Source organism: Hemicordylus capensis, chromosome 4 (assembly GCF_027244095.1).
Source record: "Hemicordylus capensis ecotype Gifberg chromosome 4, rHemCap1.1.pri, whole genome shotgun sequence".
Classification (NCBI taxonomy): domain Eukaryota; kingdom Metazoa; phylum Chordata; class Lepidosauria; order Squamata; family Cordylidae; genus Hemicordylus; species Hemicordylus capensis.
In genome coordinates, this window is record NC_069660.1 from 119,772,559 (window position 1) to 119,799,578 (window position 27,020).

The 27,020-nt window shown below is 42.4% G+C and overlaps 1 protein-coding gene across 10 annotated transcripts in view; it reads right to left on the reverse strand.

Annotated features, from left to right (window-relative positions):
* The window catches only part of COL24A1 (collagen type XXIV alpha 1 chain), a 369,353-nt gene that overhangs the window by 128,775 nt on the left and 213,558 nt on the right, over nucleotides 1-27,020 (reverse strand). For all 10 annotated transcript variants that reach the window (XR_008306099.1, XR_008306100.1, XM_053245268.1 and 7 more), the window contains 4 exons: nucleotides 11,052-11,105; nucleotides 7,563-7,616; nucleotides 6,281-6,334; nucleotides 5,167-5,220 (listed from right to left, as the gene is read on the reverse strand). Coding sequence is in view for 8 of the 10 variants with exons in the window: in XM_053245268.1 (XP_053101243.1) it covers nucleotides 5,167-5,220; nucleotides 6,281-6,334; nucleotides 7,563-7,616; nucleotides 11,052-11,105 (216 nt within the window). In the remaining 2 variants the exon portion in view is untranslated. The remainder of the gene's footprint in view (nucleotides 1-5,166; nucleotides 5,221-6,280; nucleotides 6,335-7,562; nucleotides 7,617-11,051; nucleotides 11,106-27,020) is intronic.

Here is a 27,020-nt window from a genome sequence, read left to right on the forward strand (position 1 = left end):
CCCATTATATTTTGCATCTTCATTTTCTTCAACTTTTTCAATTGTATGGTCCCACCAATTTTTGGCTACAGGTAGTTTGTATTTTTTGCAGATGTTCCAGTGTATCATCCCTGCTACCTTGTCATGCCTTTGTTTGTAGTCAGTCTGTGCAATCTTTTTACAACAGCTGATGAAGTGGTCCACTGTTTCATCTGCTCCTTTACAGAGGTGGCACTTGCTGTTTGTTGTTGACTTTTTGACTTTTGCTCTTATTGCATTTGTTCTTAGTGCCTGTTCTTGTGCAGCCAATATTAAACCCTCTGTTTGCCAGGTCTTGGTGATGTCTGATTTTCCACTTATATTGTGCAAATATTGACCATGCAGTGGCTTATTTTTCCACTTTTCTGCTCGGTTCTTGACTTGTTCTTTCTTGTAGGCCTGCTTTGTTTCATTGGTGTTGAATAGTTTCGCATTATTGACCATTTGAAGTGCATCTTCTTCACTGTCCTTGATATATTCTTCAAGGCCTCTTTTCTCCTCCTCTACTGTTTGATGGACTTGCAGCATTCCTCTTCCACCTGAGCTGCGAGGGAGGTATAGCCTATCTACATCACTGCGGGGGTGCAGAGCATGATTGATGGTCATGATTTTTCTGGTCTTACGATCTAGCGTCTCTAGCTCTGCCTGGGTCCAGTCTATTATTCCTCCACTGTATCTGATAATAGGTATAGCCCAGGTGTTTATGGCTTGTATGGTGTTCCTGCCATTGAGTTTGGACTTGAGGATTTTTCTAACTCTCCTGATGTATTTAATTTCAATTTTTCTTTTAACTTCAGTGTGTGCGAGGTTACCAGACTGGAGAATGCCCAAGTATCTGTAATGTACTTTCTCTTCCAGGTTCTTGATCTTACTTCCATTGGGCAGTTCTATTCCTTCTGTTTTTCTTATTTTTCCTCTATTCATTATTAATGCAGCACACTTGTCTAGTCCAAACTCCATTGCTATATCGCTACTGAACATACGGACAGTGTTTAGCAGTGATTCGATTTCTGATTGGGACTTTCCATACAACTGCAAATCATCCATGTACAGCAGATGGTTGATTTGACTTGATGTTTTAGATGTTTGGTATCTGACGCCTGTTTTGGTTAGCATTTGTGAAAGTGGACAAACAACAGAGGGGATAGTGAGTCCCCTTGGAAAATGCCTCTTCTAATGCTAACCTGTCCAAGTGTCTTGCCATTGATTGTTAACTGTGTACTCCACATGCTCATTGCATTTTTTAATAAATATATGAATGTTTTTGCTGACACCAGTTGTTTCTAAACGTTTATTATCCATGTATGAGGCAATGAGTCGAAGGCCTTCTTGTAGTCAATTCATGCAACACTTAGATTTGTTTTTCTTCTCTTGCAATTTTCTAAAATCATTTTGTCAATCAGCAGCTGGTCTTTTGTGCCTCTGGAGTTAGGGCAATTTCCTTTCTGTTCAACTGGAAGCTGCTTATTAGTTAATAAGTGTTGCATTACTTCATCTGCTATTATTCCAGTTAATAATTTGAACATGGTTGGCAGGCACGTTATCGGTCTATAATTACTTGGAACTGCACCTTTTGCTGGGTCTTTCATTATGAGATGAGTTTTCCCAGTTGTTAGCCATTGTTCAATATCACCTCCTTGCAAAATGTGATTGAACTGTTTTGATAGTTGTTTATGAAGGCTTGTTAGGTGTTTAAGCCAAAAGCCATGTAGTTCATCGTTGCCCGGCGCAGTCCAACTTTTATTTTTCTTTGCTCTTTCACTTATTAATTCTGGTGTTATTACATCTTGCATTTGTTGGTTACATTTTTCAACCTCTTTTACCCAGCCTGCTTTTTTATTATAATCTAATGGATTGTCCCATAATTTCCCCAGAATTGCACTGTTTCTTCTTTATTTGGTGTTTCTATGTTACTTGTAGTTTCTCCTTCTATGCTTTGGTAGAAACGTTTCTGATTCAACTGGTATTGGAGATTCTGCTTGTGTTGTGTAATTCTGGCTTCGTATCTGCTAATCTTCTTTGACACTGCTGTTATTTGCTGCTTTATTATTTCCAGGACTTCTCTAATTTTCCTTGAATCTAGGTGGTATTTTTGGATCAGATACTGTTTGGTGTTTTCATTCGTCAGCTTCTTGTCTTTCATATCTTTCAATTTACTAGCATCTGATCTAAGCCTGGCGATTTTATTTTCTAATCTAATCTTCCATTTAGGTGATGTACTACTTTCTTTTTTTACAGGTCCACTGACTTGTAATAGCAAATCATTATTTCCTTGGCATTTTTTGTATATTAGGTTGTTGTTGTTGTCATATTTACCACCTCCTCCAAAGAAAATAGGCGGTGAACAACAACAGTACAAAAAACAATTAATTTAAAATATTTATTATTATTATTATTTTTTGTTTGCACAGTCAAACAGGTGTTATTGGTTGGTTGGTTTTAGCCAGACATCAAGTTCTTCCCAAAGACCTGTGATGCCAGAATTTTGTTATCATCATCATTATTATTATAGGGCAAATACCTGGCAAAACAAGTGTGTCTTAAGAAGGGCCTTAAAAGCAGCCAGGAAAGGCTGCAAATGAACCTTTACTGTGCAAAAACTGATTTGCAAGAAGGCCCTGACATAGCATGGCCTGGCCTGGATGAAAAGGAAAGACAAGATGCTCTAAGGGTCAAGAGCATCTTGGTAGCACCCTCTCTGAAGACTCTGCAGAATTCAATAAGCATAATTTTGTGAGAATCCCTACAAGGAACATCCTGCTGCAATCAGCATCACCATCGCTTAAAACTTCTGTGCCAAGAACAAGGAGACGCACTCCAAAATGCCACCAGGTCCTACAATCACAGATATCATCACTACTATAATCTTTTAATATTTCTGAAGTGTTTAAAATGGGAAGACAAGGAAAGTCTCAATGTTTGCTTCTGGAAAAATGGTCCACAAGAAGAAATCATGGGGAGGGATCAGAGGCAGAGCACATATACTGCATGTACAAGGTGTTAATGATCCTGATCTTGGGGGAACTGGCAAACACCCCAAACACTACTTTGGGGCTTGTGTGGGGAACTTGGCAAATTTAGATGGAGCAGCTCATTTTCAGAATAAATTTATGTAAAGCTTTGCCAACATAGGGGGAAAGCATTTGGCTAGTTCTTTTAGAATGGTGCTTAATTTACTCGTGTCTACTCTGGCTTCCTCACCTGGATTGGAATCAGGGAGTTGAGCAGAGGGATAATCCTCCTGCAGTTGGGGGTTAGCTTGACCTAGACCCACCTTTCCTAAGCGTGCCAAGTGACATACCCCATGAGTTAGCTCATGTGAACCAAATGGTGAACTCATGATCCCATGGGTTCAGAGAGACAAAAGTGGAAACTACAAGCCTGTAGCTCCAAACCAGGTGTATGGGTGCTCCTGAGAGCCCCGAAACAAGCTCTCGGTAACAAAGGTCTCAGGCTCAATCCATGGCACAGACAGGTAGGGCTGGGAAAAGCCTTATCAGAAACCCTGGAGAGCTGCTGTTGGTCAATGTAGACAACACTGACCTAGACTAACCAACAGTCAGATTCCATATAAGGCAGTTTTGTTATGTTCAGCTGAAATGTAGACCAGGAAGTATCTTAAGTCTGAATCCAAGAATAAATCTCTCAGTTAACAGACCAAGAAACATACTTCCAGAGTGGGCTCGTGTGCATTCCTATAAAAACAGAATAATATTTCTATAAATAGCACACTGTGACTCACTGTTGGCACTGCTGAACTGGATCAAACAGGAGCATCATTTCCCACGGCAGCTAGTGCACAATGAACAGAATACGCTATTTGGCTGTGATCACTTGTGCTGGGCTGCCTATTGTATGATTCCATATAAAGAAAACAGATGGTAGCTACCTCCTGCCCAGATTCTGCTTTGTTTCAAAGAAAAGTAATAGGAAATTGCACACATCTAGCATCTTAGAGTGTTCCAGTGGCTTACCTTACCTATAAGGTAAGTTAATATTATTATCCCCATAGAACAAATGTGGGGGGGGGGGGCTGGGTACTGAGAGTCCATGGGTTGTCTAAGCTCACTGAGGACCAAACTACATGCAAGCCTGAATGTTGACACAATCGCCCCAAACTAGTTTTGTTGGGTACAAGGATTTCAATACTTTTGAAATGGATCATATGTTCATTCACCTCAGTCCAGCAAGGAAATCTGAACATGGAAGTAGATCTTCATGCATGGCTTGCCTTGCTCAGTGTACTGTGCATGTACGAAGGATACTACACAGGATTAAAATTCTAGGTTTTGAACCTAGACTTACACTGCATAACCATTATACATAGTTGGCATGATCTACATTCAGAGCATCAACTGTGTGTTTGTAGGGATGGGGGAGGCTGAATCTAGACCTCTTTCTCCAACAGGTGATCAGCTCACAATTGCTTCCGTCAATGCACATGTGAGATTACTACAGGATCATTTGTGCAGCAGCAAGTGCAAGGATCTTTGGATATCTTACAACTGTATCTTTAAGTATAGCTACACAGAAAGTTCTCAGATATGGCAGTGGTGATGAAAGGGATGGGCTGAAACCATCTCCCAATGTACCTTTCTTCACTGCTACCTGTTTTGGTAATGTGTTAGTAATGTGTTTCCTGGTGGCTGTAAGCAGGCAGCTGCCATTCCCTGCCAAGAGCCTCCATCAGAGTGATACTGTGTCGCAATGTGTCATTTGGAGGGCAGGAGCTTCTGGGAGAAAAACAATTGGTGGTCACCAGCCCATTGATGTTAGGAAGAGCACTGCTGGTGTAATTGACTTTTGCAGTTCACTTCCAATTTTGTCCTCAATGTCAAAACCGGCAAACTTACTTACTTACTTACTCACTCACTCTCTCTCTCGCTCTCTATTTAAAATGCCTCTTTCATTTTGCAACCTGAAATGACGCAGTGAAAATTGGGTCATTTTGAGAAAGCACCAAGGGCAGCTCCAGGGTGGTGATGGAGAGGAAGGGGCAAGCACTCCCTCAGACAAGCAGTTTGACTCCCCATCTGTCCCCCCACTACCTGCTCGCCTGCCCAGAAATGCACTTTGCTCCTTCTGCATCCCCCCTCAATTTTTTTCTTGTGCCGCCACTGGAAAGTATTATCATAAAATACTACTCACTCTTTGACCTTTAGAGCCCTGTGGTCCAGGAGGTCCTCTTGCTCCTGTAGGACCCTAAATGTTAAAAGAGATTTTCAACAAAAAGCTGACGACAATGACAACAACAAAGAAATTACCAATCAATTTCACCTGCTCACTGCAAGTTGTTCAATCAACTGGACTGACCTCTTCTTGAAATGACAAAATGATGTAAGGGGCTATATTTACACCATTTATCTGAATACTTCCTTTCACTTGAAGCAGCAGAACCTTGCAAAAAATGTTGTATTAAAAGGTTTAGTGTTGCAAAAAAAGAGGGGAGTTGGCTGGATATATTTTGACAGCCTTAAGCAACTCATTGATATGAAGCATAAAAACGTTGTTATCTACAACTGAAGTTCCAACTTTATCTCACTGAGAAGAAGCTTGTTTTTATGTGTAACATCACCCTATCCCTCAGAAAAGACCAGAGTGGAAAACATGAGGTCACCCCATATTTTCTACACAGCAGTCATGTAGGCTATCTTTAGGTCAGTCTGAGATTTGTTCAAGGTAACCCAATGAGTTGCACGGCTGATCAGGATTTGAACCCAGGTCTCCCCTGCAATATATTTTCACCATTTTTTCAAATATGCCGGTTTTCTAACACACATAAGCCCTGTTCAGATGTTGTTGTTTTTTAAAGGGAGGGGGATAATCCCCACCTTGGAGCCAAGACACTCAGAAGCCCCACCCCTGCACTGTCCACACTTACAGCATTAATCTGTGCAGACAAATGCTGTGACTGCAGGGGTGAGGCTTCTGAGTGCATCAGCAGCAGGGCTTGCAGGTGTGTTCTCAGGGCACGACACTCAAGTACAGGTTTCACCATTAAAAAATAAATATCTGTAGAAGGCTATCAACTTATATTTACTAGGAGTGGCTTGAAACAGGCTCAGACTGGCCCACAGGGCAACAGGGCATATTCCTGGTGCGCCCCACCCACAGAGCGCCCCGACTCCCACCCTTAATTACCCATTCTGTTCAAAACCCGGTGCCTTCCCCACATACATTCCACCGCCCTATCAGTGCCTCCAGTCCAGCCCTGGCTTGAAATAAAATGCTGCTAACATTCACACAAACATGCTATACTTACTGGTAACCCTTGTGGTCCTACAGACCCAGGGCTTCCTGGAGGTCCTGGATATCCCTAAAATGGAAATAAATATAGAATGGCTGATCATTGTCCAGTTGATAGCCTAATCAAGCTTGTCTTCCAAAGGAGTGGCAAGCAAGAGAAAAGCAATTTTCTCTTGCTTGCAACCAGCCAGCTCTGAACAGAATCTGTGTGTACACTCTGTAAGCCAGAAAAGGTCAGTTACTGGGATGGTCAATGCTTCCCATTGGAAGGTCAGCTAAAAGAAAGCCTCAGGTCTTGCCAGGAAACAGTTCTTGCTGGCAGCACACAGGACTCCATTTCCAACCTTCCTTTTGGAGTAAGCTCTAACAGAATGGTTGACTTCTCCAGAGCTTCGGATGCATTTTGAATGAGTTGAGATTTCTGTTCACATGCAAAACCTATTTCTCAGTGGCTAGGGGTCTGAGACTTTCTTCAAGGCCCTAGACAATGATCCAGGTTTGGTGATAATGCTTGGCATGCTGTGGTATATGATGATGTCAAGACATCACATTAAAAATGAAAGACTAATATATACACAAAATACACCAGTGAAATTGGCAAAGATCTTTCTGGTAGAAGAGGTCACAATAATTTTTTAAAAGGTGAGTAGTATCAGACTCATATTAACCTAGTGTTCTTTTTGATGTGACAAATTCTCATTTTCATTAGACTGAGGTTATGTCACATACATCTCCCACATAAATATATACAGACATATTATTTCACATACATCTCCTCAGACTTTACCACCTCAAAGAAAACATGTGAATCAGACCTAAAATGCACTCTTGAAAGTGCATTATTTGAGTTTCTTTGCGGTTTCCATTCTTCATAAAAGTTCTTTCCCAAAAGTAAACTTTAGCAAAGAATAAAAACTGAATAAAAAGCAGAATTTTTCCTATTAGATACTAAGAACTTGATTTCTCGTTTATTTAAAGGCTTAAAAACATATATTACCCTTTGGTTTAAAAAAAAACACCTCTCAAGGCAGCTCACAAGAATGGCAAAACATGTAACAGTAAATATATCATCTAAACTGCAATTGTGTGACTGAGGAAGGCAGAAGCTGAAACTAAACAGTTTTAGAGCTATCTCGGTTTCATAATTCATTTATTTATCTTACATATTTTCTAAACTGTACACTAAACCAATGTTGAAAATCACAGAAACAATGATCATTAGTTAATGCAAAACATCAATACTACTTTGAGAAGGCAAGATTTCTTATATAAACAAAAGAATACCAATAATTACTTACCATGACACCTTTTTCTCCAGGGGGCCCCATAGGGCCTGGACTACCTCTCTCTCCCTTTAAGAAACATCAAAAATAAAGCAACTTTATGGGACTTTGTCACTGTATTGTTAGAATTCTAACAGCCTAGTGATGATTTCACACTTTGAGGCTATTCCCACGATCCGGTGAAATCGGGTTAGGGGAGCCTAGCTCGATTTCGCCTGACGGTGAGAACCACCGGGCTCGCAGTCGAGTCCAGCGGCCTTCAGGCAGTTAACCCGCCAAACTACCCCTCCCCTTAAACTGGGTTTTCAGAGCGAGCACTCTGAAAACCCAGTTTTTTAAATTGTAAGTTGCTGCGGCATGCTTCGGTTTCTCACGAGGAGACCCCCCGACCAGGAGGCTCAAAAGCAGCCTCCCGGCTCGGGGGTCTCTCCAGCATGCCCTGCGCGCTCACACAAGGCATAGTGGAGCTTCCGGGGGATGCATGGTCCTCAAGCTCCCCAGCCCCCGCCGGCTCCATGACGGAGCTGGCAGTCGTGTCGCCCTGCTCATGAGCGGGGAGAGCAGGCTAAGCCTGCTCTCCCCACTAACCCCCTAGAAGCTCTTCTCATGGATCGTGAGAAGAGCCTCTTTGTATGATTAGACTGCAGTCGGCGTGGAATCTAACCACACTGACATATGCAATATTGTTATTTAATTTAGTAAAGGTTAGGCAGGATCTGGACTAAGAGAGTCATGACTAAGTACCACTGAAATAAATTAGACAAGTTAGTCACAATTAAATAGTTAGTGAACTAACAAACATGAGGTCCGAACGAAATACAAAGTACCGGTTATTACCTATAAAGCTTTTAACGGCTTAGGTCCAGGGTACTTAAGAGAGTGCCTTCTCTGTCATGAACCCTGTCGCCTATTAAGATCATCTAGAGAGGTCCGGTTATGGTTGCCACCAACTTGTTTGGTGGCAACTCGGGGCCGGGCCTTCTCTGTGGCTGCCCCAGGGCTTTGGAACATGCTCCCTAATGAAATAAGAGTATCTCATCCTCTGTTTTTTAAAGGAGGAATCTGAAGATGTACCTATTTTCCCAGGCCTTTACCTGAGACTAAATTTTAAAATTGTAATGTGTTTTTAATCTATTATGATTTTTATCTTTTTATGAATTTTAAGTTTTATATTTCATATTATGTTTTAATTCTGTACACTGCCTAGAGATTTCTATATTAGGTGGTATATACATTAAATAAATAAATAAGCATTTCTCCAATCAATTGGGAAAAATACATATTTTTGCTAGAGCTGTCCTGCCAACATCTAATTGCTGCACTGCCCCTCAACACATGGATGGCAGACTAAGCTAATGTAATCTTTCATCTGTGACCTGAGGGGTATTTTTTTGAGGAACCACCTCCTGTACAATTAGGCAACAGGATGGATGACACAACCAATGGGGGCAGAGATGTGCCTGCCCATACTTGTCCTTCATGTGATTGAGAGGGGTAATTGGATTATAAACTGAACTGGCACATTGTCATATAAAAGGATTATGCATATTCACATTTTCATGTTTTTGCAAACTTAAAAATATTATACCCACCATTTTATAATATGGGAGAGACCAGGTTTCTTTCCCAGGAAGAAAGCCCGTGTGCTGTGTATTTGTATGGTAAAGCGTATCTATGCCCATCTTTGTGATTGTATCTTACCATATCCAACAAATAATTAAAAACAGCCATTTGCCATGCTATGCCAGATATTAACCATATTCCCAATGTCTATTAAAAATATGGGAAAGGAAATGGTATTCAGAATAGATACTTATTAACCTGGGCTTCCTCTTTGCCTGCTTACTCACATCTGAAACAGCTCTCAATTATGCTACAAAGTTGTGTTAAGCTTTCAATATGTATGTATGTATTTATTTATTTACATACCACCTTTCATAAAACTTATCCCAAGGCAGTTATAATAAAATACATAAATAAAATAAATAAATCTTATAATAATATTTTATTTGAGTAAAACAGCTTCTTGGCAGCGGAAATTTATTTCAGCATTTCATGTGTGAAATGTTAAATTATACAAAAATGAGCTAACCATATGATAATGGCAAGTATCTTTTAAGTACATTTGTTTCCACTTCCTGACAATTCATTATACTGTTACTTTCTCTGCCACTTTATCTGAAAATAATCTTTTCAGAATATTTATAGTTAACTAGTAACCACAAAATAAACTTTGCAATTGCAAGTATTTTTCGGCACTATTTTAGAATGATTAAATCCCAACTCATAGTTAGACTTGCGGATGGATGTGTACGTGAATTTCATCCCCCCCTCCCCCGTTTGTACTTTGATGGTAACATAAACTGACAATATTTTCTGACATTTTCTTGGGAATTATGCTACAATTGTGGAATAAAATTTTGGTCTAGTACTTCCTTTTAAATTCCTTCTACCAAACAGGTTGAAATAATTTTTCCCTTCAGGGTAGAAATATGAAGGATGGTCGATCATTCTGACAATTTAGACTTTTAGCATAATCAAACCTGACATCCAGTAAATTAATAGCTTGCTGATTTTGATTAAAGGAATAAATAAGAAGTGAGCATTGGCATCATCTTGAAATACACAAAATAAGCCCTATCTGAATCCCGAACAAATTCAGGAGACAGGAAAGTGGCCATTTATAGACAAATGCCATCCATATATGTGTGATCATATTTGGGAGGTTGAGGTGTATAACTCAGCATCAAAATAAATATGGTTAGGAAGATGTGATGAGATCTTGTATGTGTTTCAATTTCTGTAAAAAAAACAGCCATGAGGTGGGGATGAAATTTGGATTTAGATTGTGGCAAACAAATAACCCTTTCTAACCATGCTGTTTTGTTGGTGAAGATCACCCTCCAAAGTTACTATTTGCTCCTTTAGAGGAAACATACACATACACATTTTACATAGTGGAACAAACAACGAGGAGATACAATTTTCATCAGAAAATTGTGTGGGACAAAGGGTTAAACCCCTTTTCTATCAGTGTCATGGTTCCATTCCAAGACTGCCCACCAGTGGCTGCTTTAATACAAAACATACAGGTTGTCTCATCAAGATCAAAAGTAGCACATTCAGAATCTGTCATTTTACTGTATTTGGAATATTACATGTGTCACAATATGTCAGTTTGGATGTAAGGGGAGTCAGGATTATTTCCAGACTTTGCACAACATCTCTCAGCCTTGGGAGTGTGCTCTTTTCCCTCACCTGCATGTGTGAGAGTCAGAAGAATCCTACTTCCAATTCTGGTTAGGAACAAGCCAGGATTTGTCATCACATTTGAACTGAACAATCCTGGATTTTTTTAGTCAGAATTCAGGGTGTGTGTGCGTGTTGTGGGGGTGGGAGGATTGGGACCAGGATCCCAACTCAAGACTGAATCCTGGCTTCATGTTATTTCTGAACTAGCCCACAGATCATTACATTATCAGTAGCTAGCATCTTACTATATACCTTCTCGCCAGGGCCTCCAGATGGTCCAGTTTCCCCAGGTAAACCAATGATACCCTGGAAGAAAAATATATACTTGGGTTATTGTTGATATCTCATCTACATCTACATAAGCCATCTCTACATAATTGAGCATCAGTTCATGCCAATTGTGTTTGTGGAAATAGCAATGGAAGTACATTTTCTTACACCTGAATGATACCCAGTTTCATCCACTAGGGTTCAGTGGCAGCTTATAATTCCTTTCTCCTCCCCAGGGGCATAGCAAGGTTGGAGTGGGCCCAGAGACAAGATTTTAAAATGCCCCCCCCCCAAGTCCAGGGCCTCCGCACACCCCAGGCCCTCAAGGATTTAAGTCTGATATTTCAAAATAAGTATGCTGCCTGGAAATACATTTCACTGAATACACACACACTTCACAATATATAGTGATATACATTGAGTACTATACATTTGTGCTACTTTTAATGCCTAGAACTCACTAGAAACACTAATTATTAAAATAGGACCCTTGCTGCAGATGAGCAAAGGAGACTTTCAACCATGCAGTGTGAGCCTATGTATGTTTTCTCAGAGTTCAGATCAAATTCAGTAAAGTTTGATTCCAGGAGGTTTTTCACAGGAGGCTTTTAAAGCCCTTTAACACAATCTCCTCTGGAATGGAGGTGCTGCATTCACATGTTGGCCAGATTTACCCTGAAGTCCCTGCGAGTTATTGGGGAACAGTTCATACACAAGGAAAATAAAATAAATGCACAACACATGCTTCACAGTTCTCACACAGACCTTCTGGTTTGCAAAACAACTTGAACATAAATGCATTTATAAATGAATGAATGAATGAATGAATAAAATAAATATAATATTGTTTGTTCCAGAAGTTTTTATAATTTTCTGCCATGAAACAAGCCACTTATAGGACTTTTTAGATAGTTTTTTAAGCCAGCAAATTTTCCAAGCTGTTTTAAATTAAATATTCAGAGACTTCTCAGTCTCTCCCCCCCACCATATCAAAGCCCTATGGCAAGCAGATCCCTATATATTCCGGGGGGCGGGGGTGGGTTTGACCACAAAAAGGAGTTCACATTCTACCTGGCAAATGCTGGGCTGGGCAGAGGGTCTGCTGCAGAGAGCTGTGGGGGCCACTCTGCCTGCCTGCCTGCCTGCCTCCTTCCTTGCTTGCTTACTTGGGGCCTCCCTGCAAGCCTACTCCAGTTCAGGCTTCACTGAGGCCTACACGAAGGCCTCTCTGGAAGCCCCGCCCACCGCCAATCAGGGGAGAGGCGGGGAGAAAAGGAGCTCTTTGCAGCTTGTCTGCTGCTTCGATTGCTGGCCAGGAGGACAAGCAGGAGAGAAGGGGAACAGGGCAAGTGGCTGAGGGGCCTTGGGGCTGGCCAGGGGGCAATGGGGAGTCATGTGAGGTGTCTCTGGGGGGCCCCCCAAGGCAGTGGGGCCCCCAGACAACTGTCTCCCCTTGCCTAATGGTATTTCCGCCCATGCTTCTCCCTCAGTTGATTTCATCTCTACATATTTTAAGTTTTGAGATTAATCCAAGCAGTGTGTTTCTCTGGAGGCTGGGATACCAACCACCATGTGACAGGTGCTCTAGGCGCCTATCTCTGTGTCTGCTCGAGAGTGCACTTGTGCTCTTAATCCTGGCTAACGGCCAGATGCAAAGTTGGATTAGGTGGCCTGGCAGTGCCAGGATCCACGCCGATCCCAGCACTTCACACGCATAGCCTAAGCCAGGCTGTGCATGTGAATAGCCTTACCACTTTTCTGACCATCAGCAGATTACTATGTGGGCCATTTTCAAAAGACCATTGCATGAAAGTTGAAGGGTTTTAATGCAGAGTTCTCAACTAGGGATGAGGGAAGAGAAACTGGATGTATGAGAGAATGGTAATCACTCTTAAGTCTAGTGAATATAAGCAATACACAACCAATTAACTAACAAGTGTAACGAACAAACAACAACAAAACACAAATAAGCCAATCCTACAGTACAGACTAAAGTTCACATAAGTGTGGAAGCCTTAATAGAGACTTCTGAGCAGAATGAAATGATGGGGGAAGGAAGCCCATATGGACCATGTTTTTGGTATATTTGATTAGGATAATGTGTTGACTCATCATTTGTTCATGGAGATCACACAGTTGAGATGTGCCATCAAAGGGTTTTTTTTACAAACATTTAGTCATTTAATGTTCCAGAATCCCACTTACAGATATGGATTCCCCTTGCCTGTACACCCACCATATGACAGGGTGAATCCCACAATATGAAGAGCTGGCAAAGTGGGGTAAAGGCATCATGGGTGTGCAAAATCACTATGTCACAGTGTTAGCACTGGCTGCCAATTTGCTCCCAGGTCAATCTAAGGTGCTGGTCAGGGGTGTAGCTATAATTGAGAGGATGGGTTCAAAGAACCCAGGCCCCCAAGCTCCTGAGGGTCCACCCCTCCCTATCTTCTTCATTATCTCTCACTCCGAGGGGCTACTGGAGAGAAGAGTGAACATGGGCCCCCACTTGCCTAGCTATGCCCCCGGTGCTGGTTCTTTCCTTTAAAGTTCTTAACCGTCTGGGACCCATATATCTCAAAGAGTGTCTGGGACCCATATATCTCAAAGAGTGCCTCTCCCTATATGAGCTCTGCTACTGTTTATATTCTGCAGGGCAAACAACTGTTCCATGTACCCACACCATGTGACTGAAGCTGCTGAGTAGAAATCTCTGATTTTCTGATACTGTTGCTAGAGCGTGCACAATTTGAATGATTTTTGTTTATGAGCCTGTGTTTTGTTGATATTGCTATTGTGTAATTGTTTATGTTGTTGGAAGCTGCCTAAAGGTAGAATAAACAAAATTTAAATTAAAAAAGAACCAGCCACCCACCCATCCATCCATCCGTTTACAAAAACTTTCTTGCCCACTTATTTGAATACAGTCCTTATGTGCCACAGGTAACCAAGCTATTACAAGTCTCACCAACATATTTAATTTTTTTTTAAGGTGGGTCAACATCCAGATGAATACTGTGCATATGCAGCCCAAATAAATATGTGTACAGCTGCCCACTTCTGAACTGCAGGTGCACAAGTTCAGGGCAGAGATTTTCACTAATCTCCTCTTCCCCTGGCATCACTCTGCGCAACCCACAATTATGTCAGTTTGCAGTTTGCATACTGTACCATATGCCTACAAAGGATATTTAGCAACTGCCAGATATGTGTTCTGAAAGTCATAATTATGCTCATCCTTGGATCTGATGGCAGGAACAACTAAGACCAGGGCAGACTCTGTAGTCAGCAATATATACCTTTGAGGCTCCAGGCAATGACAACACGGACATAGGAGACTCAAGAAGTTGTAAAACAAGCATTATTGGCAACATGCTTCCTATCCTTACCATGCTGAAGGACTGGATTACAATTAGGATAACAAAATAGAATGCTTCTAAAATGGGGTGTTTCATGGAATAGCTATAAGGGCCTGGGATACATCACAAACCAAAGCAAATTCATACCAACAAATACAAAACACATAGCGTGTGTGTGTGTGTGTGTGTGTGTGTGTGTGTGTGTGTGTAGAAGAATAAGGGTATAAACCAATTTTGTCCAACATCAACGAAGGTTTAATAATATGTAGATGCCAAATGGTTCACAGGGATGGCCCAAGGTTTTTTGATGCCCTAAACAAATTGAAATCCCATTGATTTAACGTTTTAATGATCCAGGGTTGATCAGGATATGCTTTTCTTGTTTTAATTTCAATAATTTAGCTATCGTACTATTGTACTCTCCATTACTCAGTGAAGTAAGACTAACTGCTACTTCTAGATTCTTAAATACTACTTCCAGATTCCTGGGTACTATCACTAAGATAGTTCAGAAATGCATTTATCTGTAAGCAAAAGTAGATAAACCTTAAAGTACAAGGAGTCGCACATTCTCAAATATCTTTACATAGTGGGTCTCAGAGAGTTACCTAGTTTACCTTTGCCATTAGGTCAGCCCTGATTTTTCTTTTTTTTAGACCAGTCTTAAGAATTGTTGTACAAGCATTTCTTAGAATTGTATGCACCAAGGTTATTCTAGCAAAACATCCTGACATCTTACACAACAGCAACATAGTGATGGTTATATTGGTTCAAGTGTTTATTATTAGGATGATCATCTACTGGAATAACTAATCAATTTGAGGCATATTTACAGTTTTGTTCTTATGAGTAGACAATTAGGGTACATATATTGGAGTCTTCAAGGCCTCCAGGTTAACTCCTTTTGCCCCCTTTTGCTTCCTGTTCATGGACTGCGCACACATTTTGCATGCCACCACATAACTTGCCTTGGGCAGTTTTATAGTGGCATGCACAAGCATAGGTTTTGCTCATGCATGCATTTTGCTCATGCAGGTTATTAGCAGACTTGCATATAAATGAACAAGGAACCACCAAAGACAGACTCACAGGGTCATATTAATACATAATATAATCTGACAACATAATACCATGTATTTTATGTTTTAACTGTTAAATTCTTGGTTTGTTTTATTCTTGGTTTGTTTTATGTTGTAAACCATCTAGAGACTTTGGTAGTGGGTCTCTATGTGCTGCCTTGGATCCCTCAGAGTTAAGCAACTATAGGCCTGTCTCCAAGCTTCTGTAGCTGGGCAAGGTAACTGAGAGGGCGGTGGCCTCCCAGCTCCTGGCAGTCTTGGAGGAAAGTGATTATCTAAACCCATTTCAAACTGGCTTTTGGGCAGAGTAAGGGGTGGAGACCACCTTGGTTGGCCTGATGGATTATCTCCAAAGGGGAATTGACAGAGGGAGTGTGACTCTTGGACCTTTTGGAACTCTTGGTGGCTTTCGATACTATTGACCAAAGTATCCTTTTGGGGTATGTGAGAGGATTGGGGGTGAGAGGCACTGCTTTGCAGTGGTTCTGCTCCTATCTCTCTTTTTAACATCTACATGAAACTGCTGGGAGACATCATTAGGAGATTGGGTGCAGGGTGTTACCAGTAAGTTGATGACACTCAGATCTATTTCTCCATGTCAATATCATCAGGAGAAGGCATAACCTCCCTAAATGATGTCTGCTTGGAGGAAGTGATGAGCTGGATGAGGGATAACAAACAGAAATTATATCCAAATGAGATGGAGGTACTTATTGTGTGATGTCAGAACTCAGGAGACAATTTTGATCTTCTGGTTCTGAATGGGGTTACACTTCTCCAGAAGGAACAAGTATGCAGTCTGGGAGTGCTTTTGGACCCAAACTTCTCCCTGATGTCTCAGGTTGAGGTAGTGGCCAGAGGTGCCTTCTATCAGCTTCGGCTGATAATGCCAGCTGCGTCCATTTCTTGAGATAAACGGTCTCTGAACAGTAATACATATGCTGGTCACCTCCAGACTTGACTACTACAATGCGCTCTGTGTGGGGCTGCCTTTGTTCGTAGTCTGGAAACTGCAATTGGTATAGCATGTGGCAGCCAGGTTGGTCTCTGGGTCATCTCCAAGAGACCATACTACTCCTATATTAAAAGAACTACACTGACTACCAATACGTTTCTGGGCAAAATACAAGGTGCTGGATATAACCTATAAAGCCCTAAACAGCTTAAAGTAAAGTTGTGCCGTCAAGTCGGTGTCGACTCCTGGCAACCACAGAGCCATGTGGTTTACTTTGGTAGAATTGGTTTATCATTGCCATCTCTCATGCAGTATGAAATGATTACTTTCAGCATCTTCCTATATCACTGCTGCCCGATATTTGTGTTTCCCATAGTCTGGGACACATATCAGTGGGGATTCGAACCAGCAACCTCTTGCTCCCTGGGCAAGTTACTTCCCCGGTACACCATTAGGTGGCTCCCTAAACAGCTTAGACCCAGGGTATTTAAGAGTACGTCTTCTTCACTATGAGCCCCATTATTCATTGAGATCATATGATGAGATTCACCTGCAGTTGCCCGCAGCTCATCTGGTGGTTACCCAGGGCCTTCTCTGTTGCCACCCCAAGACTCTGGAATGCACTCCCTGCTGAAATAAGAGCTTCTGCATCTCTGAGAGCTTTTAAAAAGTCTTTAAAGACACATTTATTCACCCAATTTTTTAAACTAGACTTATGGTTTTAAATTGTTTTAAGGTTTTAATTTCTGTTTCAGTTTGTTTTATGTAGCTGTAAGCCGCCCAGAGATGGAAGTTTGGGTTGGTCTACAAATATAAGAAATAAGTAAATGAGTGCCAGAGACTGATTGACATAGTCGAGTCCCAGGATTGCTGGCAAGATATAATCCAAGAAACAAGAATTTATATATAATCCCAGGATTAAACCCATCTAGAAAAGTTTCATTTAAAAATCTGTCAAATATTCATAGAGCAAAACCCCTTTCAGGAGTAGGACAAACCCAGAGCAGGCAAAACAGGTCAAGATTAGGGTATCAGGAGCAGGCAAGTTTGATACTGGAAAGCAGGCTTTTAAAAAAGTTAGGACTGAACACAGAAGTTATACATATATGCTGCTAGATGTCCCTGCCTTCTGAAATACATTTATTTTCTGGAGATAATGAGCTATATAAGAAAGTCACACCAACTTGACAAATATTATATGCAGCTAAACACTAAGAATAAAAGCAAATTGAAATGGAAGTGTTTTAGAATGAGTACACAAAATCAGAGCTGACTCTTTAAAAGCCTCCTTGACACATTAAGTATTCTGGAAAATTAATCAGAGAGTAAATCCCACATCTAACACATGCTTAAAGGAGGCAAAATATCCAGCCAGGGCATCTGCTATGTATTAGAGGTTGGACTACAGTAAAAGGGTTGAAAACATATTGCATGCTTAGCAGAGAGAAGAAGAAAAACATATTGCATGTTTGGGGGGGGGATCCTTAGAAAGAAACACTGCTCCTCATCTTTGCAGGGGGGTTCTTTTGGGCCTGTGCAGGCTGGCAGTAGGGAGAGGAATGAGGCTTGCATTGCTCACTTTGCCAGGCAGCTGGGATGCCTGTTGCCCAGGAACAAGGGGGTCTCATTTCACTGAAGCATCACCACCTTTAGCCTTGCAAAAGGGATAAAAGACTGTGGGATAACACTGTCAGCAGAAAAGCTGTAAGAGCACTTTGGGATCCCTGCCTTTGCATATGCCAGCTATGCTAACTCTGGAAGTTGTAGTGAGCAATGTTGTGGATGAGCAATGGGTTGTCTTTTGCAACCCATCTGTTTGTCACTCATCTCTCCTCCTCCCGCCTTGCTTCAGTCTCTGCTGCATGCAGAGACTCTGCTGCATCCTTTTGTTAACAGAGGACTAGAACTAGGCAGTTCCAAAAATTCCCTGCATAAGCAATTACCTGTCAGGTGTATATATGTTTTACTTCTTTCCATGCCTCAAGCTAGAATGGCCACATATTTTTAGATGGGAATCTATGTGCAAAACAACCAATTTTTCTTACCAGTCATTCTGTTTTCCCACAACAACTACACCTGCTTCTTATCTGGCAATCTTCAGGCCAATGGAAACATTCACTGGCTGGAGTTTTTGCTTTTCCCTCTGGGGAGAAAGTTTTGGTGTAGGATACAATTTTTGAAAGGCCATGCTTTCAAATAAGTAACTTCCCAGATGAAAACTGAGGTTGTATAGATTAACACCCCAGCAACTGAACTTCTGACCTAGCCTTAAAAGCTAATATTTGCAGTCCAGGACCTCCATTCAGTCTTCTTCCTGATATTTACTAGGGATGGGCCCGGACCGGTCCGGAGGCCATTGAAAAGGCCTCCGGACCGGTCCGGACTGGTCCGGACCTGGGTGGTTCGGTCCGGGGGTGGGGGGTAGCTTTAAGAGCGGCGGGAGGGTTTACTTACCCCTCCCGCCGCTTTCCTGCTCTGGCGCCGTAATGTAATGAGTAATTGGGGCGGCAGGATACCTCCCTGCCGCCCCTTCCCCGATGTTGCTCTACAAAAACTCCCAGTAATCCTTTGCGCATGCGCATGTCAGTGATGTAAAGCGCACGCACACATTGACACTTGGTTTGACACTTTCAACAAGCTGTCCACCACGACCCCTCTCTCCTGGTCAGGCACCAACAGCTCAGACCCCATCAGCGTATATGTGAAATTGGGGTTTTTTTTGCCCCAATATGCATCACTTTACACTTGCTCACATTGAACCTCATTTGCCATTTTGTCGCCTACTTACCCAATTTGGAGATATCCTTTTGGAGCTCCATGCAATCTGTTTTGGATTTCACTACCCTAAATAGTTTGGTGTCATCTGCAAATCTGGCCACCTCATTGCTTACTCCAACTTCTAGATCATTTATAAATCAATCAGTGTCACATCTGTTTGGCCTAGAGATGGAGATATATTTTGGAAGTGAAGGTAAAAGGGTGCAAAAAAAAAAAAAAAGGTTGCTCACCAGTAACTGATGATCTGGTAGTAGTGAGCTGTTGACATCCATTGGAATAGGTTCTGCGCCTGCGCGGAAGCCTCTTGGTGTGGAGTACCACAGCTCCTCTCGGCGCTTGTGCCCTGCCCCACATGACCACGTGGCTATTTAAGGTGGGAGGAAGCACCAGCACTTCAGTTCCTTGGAGACTGCCAAAGTAGTCGAACATCATTGGAGCATTAGGTGAGTCCTACTATGTAGACGTGAGCACTACTGCAGAGAGGAAGTTCAGCAGGGTCTAATGGATGTCAACGGATCACTACCAGGTGAACAACATGTTTATCTGGAGCGTGATCCATTGAATCCATTAGAATGGGTGTTTAGTTAGCTCCTTTAGGAGGAGGGAGCAGTAGTGTCACTGTAATACCCTTTTGAGAACACCTTTCCAAAAATTTGCCTCCACTGCAGAATGCAAGTCAATGGCATAACGTTTCATGAAGGGCTGTTCAGAGGACCTGATGGCAGCCTTACAAATGTCCTGAAATGATATGCCAGATAGATGAGCCACAGAGGCACCATAAGCTCTAGTTGAATGTGCCCTGATAGGTAGTAGCTGTACCTTTTGCAGGTTATATGTCATTAAGATTGACTCTACAATAGGGATGTGCAAAGTGATTCATGTACAAATCAATTTGTACCCGAATCTAGATGAATCTGTACCCTAGATCTCGCTCAAACACATTAGGCATAAATCGTGGCCATCCTGGGAGGGCAACTTTGCCTTGCATTTTGAACATTGTTTAAACTTTTCCCCCCTCAATCTGTTTAGTGGTATCAATTTCTTTTCCAAATTCATAACCAACTACCCGTCCAATCTTTCAGCCAAAATAGTCCACTACTCACAAACGCAGTCCAGTAATCAAGTCCGAGGTCAGTTTGCCAAAGTATCCGTCCAATCTTTCATCTCAAATAGTCTGTTAAAGCTCAAATCTTAGTCAAAAGGCCATCCGAAGGTCAAGTATACAGCAAATAAGCAATGTCTTTCTGTAGAACTCACTAATAACACAAGAAACCGAAACAAGGAGCTGCGGAAACCAAGGAACTGATCCCTACAGTGGTCACAAAGGAACTGAAGTGCTGGCACTTCCTCCCACTTTAAATAGCCACATGGTCACTCCTCTCTTGCAAGTGCCTAGAGGAGCTGTGGTACTCCAAACTGAGAGGCTTCCGCACAGGCACAGAACCCATCCTAATGGATTCAACGGATCACACTCCAGATCAACCCATTTCCCTCCAGCTGAGGCCAAGCTTGGTCCACCCTACTTCTTCAGTGGAGGGATATTATGCAGCTAAAAACATGCAACTTGGAGTACATTCTAGAGTATCCCCAAAGAAAAAAACTTCAGTTTCTGGTCAAAACTGCCATATAGAGGGCTGAATCTGAAAGCAACCTATTTAATTAAATTATTTATTATATTTTTATATTGCCCCATCTGTTAACTCTGGGCAGTTTACAAGCTTGAAAAGAGGAAAAGGAAACAGCAAGACAAGTTTCTTCCAGGTGAACAAATACTAGAGTCTTTGGTACAAAGAGGAGCAGCACACTGGCTCACCCTTTCTTTGGAGAAAACAAGGGATAGGGTTCATTGTTCCAGGAGCCAGATTAGAACAAATTCTCAGCTGAAAACTTCTGCCTCAAAATTGGGGGGGGGGGTGCCACGGGAATAAGGGGTGATGGCCCCCCCCTTCAGTTTTGGAGGTCTAAATCTTAGGGGTGGGGACAAAATAGAGAAGGGCTGCAGCTATTTCCAAAAACCCATCAGAGCAATGCTACATCACATCGAGGTTTTTCACACCCAGCTTTTAGTTTGCATCTCCTCCAGAATGGAGGGTGTGAGTTCACATATCAGCCAAATTTACCCTGAAGTCCAATTTCTCCCCTGCGCATGAGGCAGCAAAGAGGTGCATCTTGTTTCAGGTTTAAGCACACTTCCTCTGAACTGGAAAGGAATGAATGTTCAGTCCTTGAAGCTCCTGTTGTAGTTAAATAACAACTGAAAGGGCAGTGGTGGGGTGTGTGTGCCCTCTATTATTCCCTGCCTCCTGAAATGGCCTTTCAGAAAACCTTTTATAATCATAGATCCCAGTTTAAGTTGTAAAATTACAGCCTGCTGGTTCCTGGAAGCCAGGATCTCTATAAAATTGAAAGCTCTGTAAGATTTTTATTTCAGACTTGCTTCTGACTTCTTTGATGTTACAAATCTGCAGTACAGAAGTATAATGCCAAGATGATTGGGGCCATTAGTAGTTGCCCTTTCTTTTTGAAAGGCAGGTACTGCAAAGGAACTTTCCCTCCCCCTCCTCAAAGCAGCTTTTGCAAGTTCCCTCCACCACCCCAAAAAGCCTCTTTTGAGGACAGGGTGGGATAGGACAAGGAGGCCTGCAAGGGGGAAATGAAAATTGCCCCAAATCAGGCAGAAGCACTTTGTGTGGGAGGAGCAGAGATTCCTTCTAGGAAAAATATCTTGAGATACAACTGTTGTGTTTTTCCTTGTCTTTTAATTTGAGATTTCCATGATTGAGGCCTTTCAAAACCATTTGAAAACTTTGTTCTACTAAGTATCTTTAAATCATCAATCAAAGCAACTTCAATTTTTCTTTTCCTGTGAGCAAAAAGTATCGTGATTTTCTGTTCTATATCAATTAGGAATACCCAGGGCCTAGCTGAGATGAAATAAACCTACCCAGAAGGTGGGGAAGTGGTTTAGATGCATTGCAAAGCTTCTAAGCAAGCAGGTCAATGTGAGGATTTAGGCTTTATTTCTTCCTAGGCAGACAAGTTTCCTTTCTAAAGAAGTGTTCTGTTACAGAGCCAATATCCACGCATGGGGTGTGCACGGATCCTGCTGGTCCAGTTCGGTTCGAGACCGGACCCGGACCGGGCCAGTTCAGTTCGGCACCCACTCGAACCCCACCCAACAGTTCAGTTCGGTCCGGGGGGGTCACGGACATTTTTAATTTTTTTTTTTAACTTACCTCCTTTGGGGGAGTTGTTGGAGGTGGTGGCGGGGGGTGCAGTGCGGTCCGCGGAAGTTCACCCTTAATCCCGCCGGCCTCCCTTCATGCCTATACCAGCCATTCAGCCAGCTCTTCGGCCCTTTCAGGCCTCCCCTCTCCAGTGTGGTGGCCACTTTGGAGGCCTCTGTGTGGCCTGTGTCACACAGAGGCCAATTGCGCAGGCGTGGCAGCCTCTAAAATGGCCATGCCGCGCCAGAGGGGGAAGGCTTTAACGGGCCAAAGAGCCAGCTGAACAGTATAGGCATGAAGGGAGGCCAATGAGGGGAGGGGAAACCTCCACAGACAACCACCACCACCTCCTCCAATAACTCCCCTGAAGGGGGTAAAGTAAAATAAATATATATATATATATATATATATATATATATGTCAGTGGGTGTTCAGTCCGGGTCGGACCTAACAGGGCATGGTTCAGTTCAACCCCAAATGGTTGAACCGAACTGGCTCAATGTTGAACATGTTCAACGTTGAACCTGTTTGCACATCCCTATCCACTAGGGATGTGCCCGAACCAGTTCGGAGGCCATGCTGGAGGCCTCCGAACCGGTCCGGTTCCGAGCCGGTCCGGTGGTTCGGCACGGGGGGGCTGTAGCTTTAAGGGCGGGGGAGTAGTACTTCCCCCCCCCCGCTCTTCCCCCTCCGGCGCTGTGTTATTTTCCAAAGTTTCTGGGGCGGCAGTGTTCCTCCCTGCCGCCCCTGCCCCCGTCGTTAGCCCGCAAGAGCCGATGTAAAGATCACGTATGCGCCCATTCCGGCACGCGTGCACACCTGCCGCCGCCGTGCGCGCACTCCGCATACGTCACACGTCGACGCAGGGAGGAACACTGCCGCCCCAGAAACTTTGGAAATTAACACAGCGCCGGAGGGGGGAGAGCGGTGCGCGGGGGGGGGTAAGTACTACCCCCCGCCCTTAAAGCTACAGCCCCCCCGTGCCAGACCGGACCGGTTCGGGGGGGTTGCACATCCCTACTATCCATGCACAGGCAAAGCAGCCAGGCATTTCTTGAAGAACCGCCCCCCCCACACACTTTTAATCCTCTTTTTGTAGCTAGAACATACTTTACAGACACTTGTAACAAACATACAAATTTCTGATACACACAGCAAGGCTGACAAAGACTTGCCAGAGACCTTGATGAGATCCTTTCAATCAGATAAGGCAACTTCATATATTCATACATTTTCTGCCCTTCCAATAATTAGGGGTGTGCGCGCAGAAGCCTTCCTAATGTCTTTTGCAGCCTGAGCCCGGCAGGGAAGGGGGCGGGAGAACATCTCCCTGCCGTCCGCCCGCTCGCTTCTGAAGTTATCTGTCGGGGCCCGGGGTGAGATTTAAGGGGGTGGGAGGGGGCTTCAAGCGGGCGGCAGCAGCAGGGGGCCGGGGCTTCAAGGGGGCGGCCATTTTTTTAACTGGAGAGCAGCCATCGGAAGAACAGCCATCGGAGGAGCGATTATTACAATTATTACGGCGGCAGTGTGTGGAAAGCACGGGAGGGGTAAGTAAAGCCCCCCCCGCCCTTAATGGAACCCCCCAAACTCCCCACCCGAACCAAAACCACCCCGTGACCGGACTGGTCTGGAGGCCTTTAGAATGGCCTCCGAACCGGTCCGTGCACATTCCTACCAATAATACTTCAGCATCATGGTGCTGATCTCTGATCTCCTACTATCTGAAGGCTGAATTTATACAGTGGACTGGTCTGGGAGGAACCAACATCTATATGAATCAGCTATTCAGAGAAACTGTTTCTCCCTTTGGCAACGAGTTCTACTTTCCCAAACAGCAATGCTAGCCTAGAAACATAACTCTTTGTCAGCCCATTCGTTTTCATGTGTGAAAGAATATCATCATTGAATCGTCTCCTAAAATGTCTAAAATCATTCATGCAATGGATTATGCTCAGCAATGGAAGAGACAGGTTACTTGCTTCTTTGCATGTAATGTATTGTGGTTTCAAAGTTTTGCCAGCTATTAATTTAAAATCTGAAACCCAAGTGTGCATGCCAGCACAGTTGAGACATTTCTCCCTCTAATCCAGGGGCAATTTTCTCAGTAGCTGAAGCCAGTGTTTTTCTTGGCATGGCTTCAAAAACTTTAAAAAAAAACACAACTTTGTCTCATCGGCACTGTAAATTTGCTCTGGCTGAACTCCTTTAGTTCTCATTAAATTAATCAAATACTGTCTAAACAGATCTGATGATTCTGTAACAGGCTGCTAATCTTACAGTCAAGGAGAGCTGCAGAATCCCTTTTTAAATTCTAGTCAGCCAACAAGGGCATGTATCTAATATCTGGTAAAACATGTTTTTCCTTGTAGACTTCTTGGTGCTATGAGTGCCCTTTGCTCAAGTTCACAACAAAAGAAAGGAAAGAAAAAATTTCTGTCCTGAACACAACAAAAACCGAACAGAACAAAAAGTTCTGGTTTTTTGATCGCACAGAACAGAACTATTAGCAAGCTCAAGCTATTAAAATCCCATTATAGCACTGCATTCCCTATTGTTCCTGCAGAAATTTCCCTAAAATTTTTACTAATGCCTCAAGTGTCAGAATTGTCAGTTAATTAAATATATTTATTTTACAAAGCTTTCCTGTTGTCATTTCACTTCAGAAGGCCATGCACTTATGTCACTAGAAAATAATGAGAATTGTGGGAGTGGGGGAGTAATTGTAAACACAATTACAAATGTGTTTCATCATTTAATCAGTCAGAGGGAAGTATGAGTTTGGTAGGATTAAAGGAGAGCAAGTATTAAAACCTTATAAACTGCCTGAACTTGCATGAGAAGGCAGATTTAAATTAGACCAACTGATACATTTTTAACCAACAGAAGGAACCAGAGTGGATTACATCCAATTTGAGAAGAAAAACAAAGCAAAATATTTTTTTCGCGTTCTAGGTTAGGATTAATGAAGTTAAGTATCCTATTAATCAATCAATCATTTTTATTACGGTCATAGACCAGCATAAAATGCAGGGAGTAATTACACAGTACAAAGTATAATGCATAATGATACGTTCAAAGGCCTAAGGAAACATTAAAAAGCATTTAAACACATAAAAGGGCATAAAAAGGATAAAAAGGGATAAAAGGCGCTAAAAAGGTGCAAAAAGACATAATTGCATAATTGCCTAAGTGATAAATACAGCGAGACTATAAAATTATAGTCTCAAAGCTATAGAGAGCACAAAGCTATAAAAAACTTTTTATAGAAAAGTGGGAGGAGTATAAGTCTTTCGGATAGTGTGCTGTGTTGGATGAACACATTATAGCATGCAAGAGCCAGCAGGAGGTCAGACTAGGGCTGCTTGGATCCACCGCTTGCCAGTGTCCGACAGATTTTGGATACTGCCACATAGAACCTGGCAACACTGTCGGTAAAAGTGGGCTTAGAGTCAGAAAGCAGCACAGAGACATAGATATGGCTCAAACATCCTGGGTACTTGCATAGCAATGGGTGGGTAAAGGAAGAGCAAATGTCTCTGCAATACAAACAGTGAAGTAGGACATACTCAATGGTTTCAATCTGCCCGAAGCCGCCAGGGGCATTGTTGCTCTGCGAGTGGGGTATTTCTAAAACAGCCTTCTAGCAAAGCTGAAGGAGGGGAGTGGCAACATGCCTTTCTATGTTTTGGGACTTACAATTGAGTAAGATATGATGCTGGGGAGGATAAATATGTAAGACTTTCAAAGATGAAAAAATTTGGGACCCTGCTTAAATTGTTTTTGTGCTCTATATCCATTATACACTGTTTGATACAAGCTTTGGCCTGATCATAGCCCATATTAAGTCGAATCAATGGGGGAAAGCCCAAGGACGCTATTTTTGTCTCAAGTGGCCGTTTCCATTTAGATTGGTAATTGTCACGTAAGGTTAAGTGAGCAAGACCGATGGGGCAAAAGGATAGTCTGAGCCAATAGCCACCCACACCCAGTGGCATATCTAGGGAAAATAGCGCCTAGGGCAAGCACTGAAATTGTGCCCGTGTCCAAACATCTGACACCCATCTTTCAGATAACTTTACCATAAAATCAGCTCAATACAAGTCAAGCTCCTTAATCTTTTAATTAACAAATTATGGAACTTAGATGCCACACCGCTAGCTAGAAAAAGCAGAATAAAACATATATAAAACATATATAACTATACAACTTGGAGACAAATGAACATGAAATAAGAAAAAATATGCAAAAAGACTTAGAACAGAACAAGTTCATTTCATTCCTTGTGGGAATAATGGCTGAAACACACTATATCTTTTCTATATTCATAATAGACCAAATTCTCAATATAAGGTAGGTTAATAGTATTATATAGCCAGTTAGTCAGTCTGGAACCTAAGAGTCATAACTAGGAGTCTGGAAGAGTCATAATTTTCTTCAGAAGGTTCAAGATACCCTGAATAATTTTTTGTTTTCATTTTTCCAGTGTTCCAGGCCCACGGAACATTACCTACTCCCTCACTGAAAGTTCTAACATTTTTTCATACCACTCCATC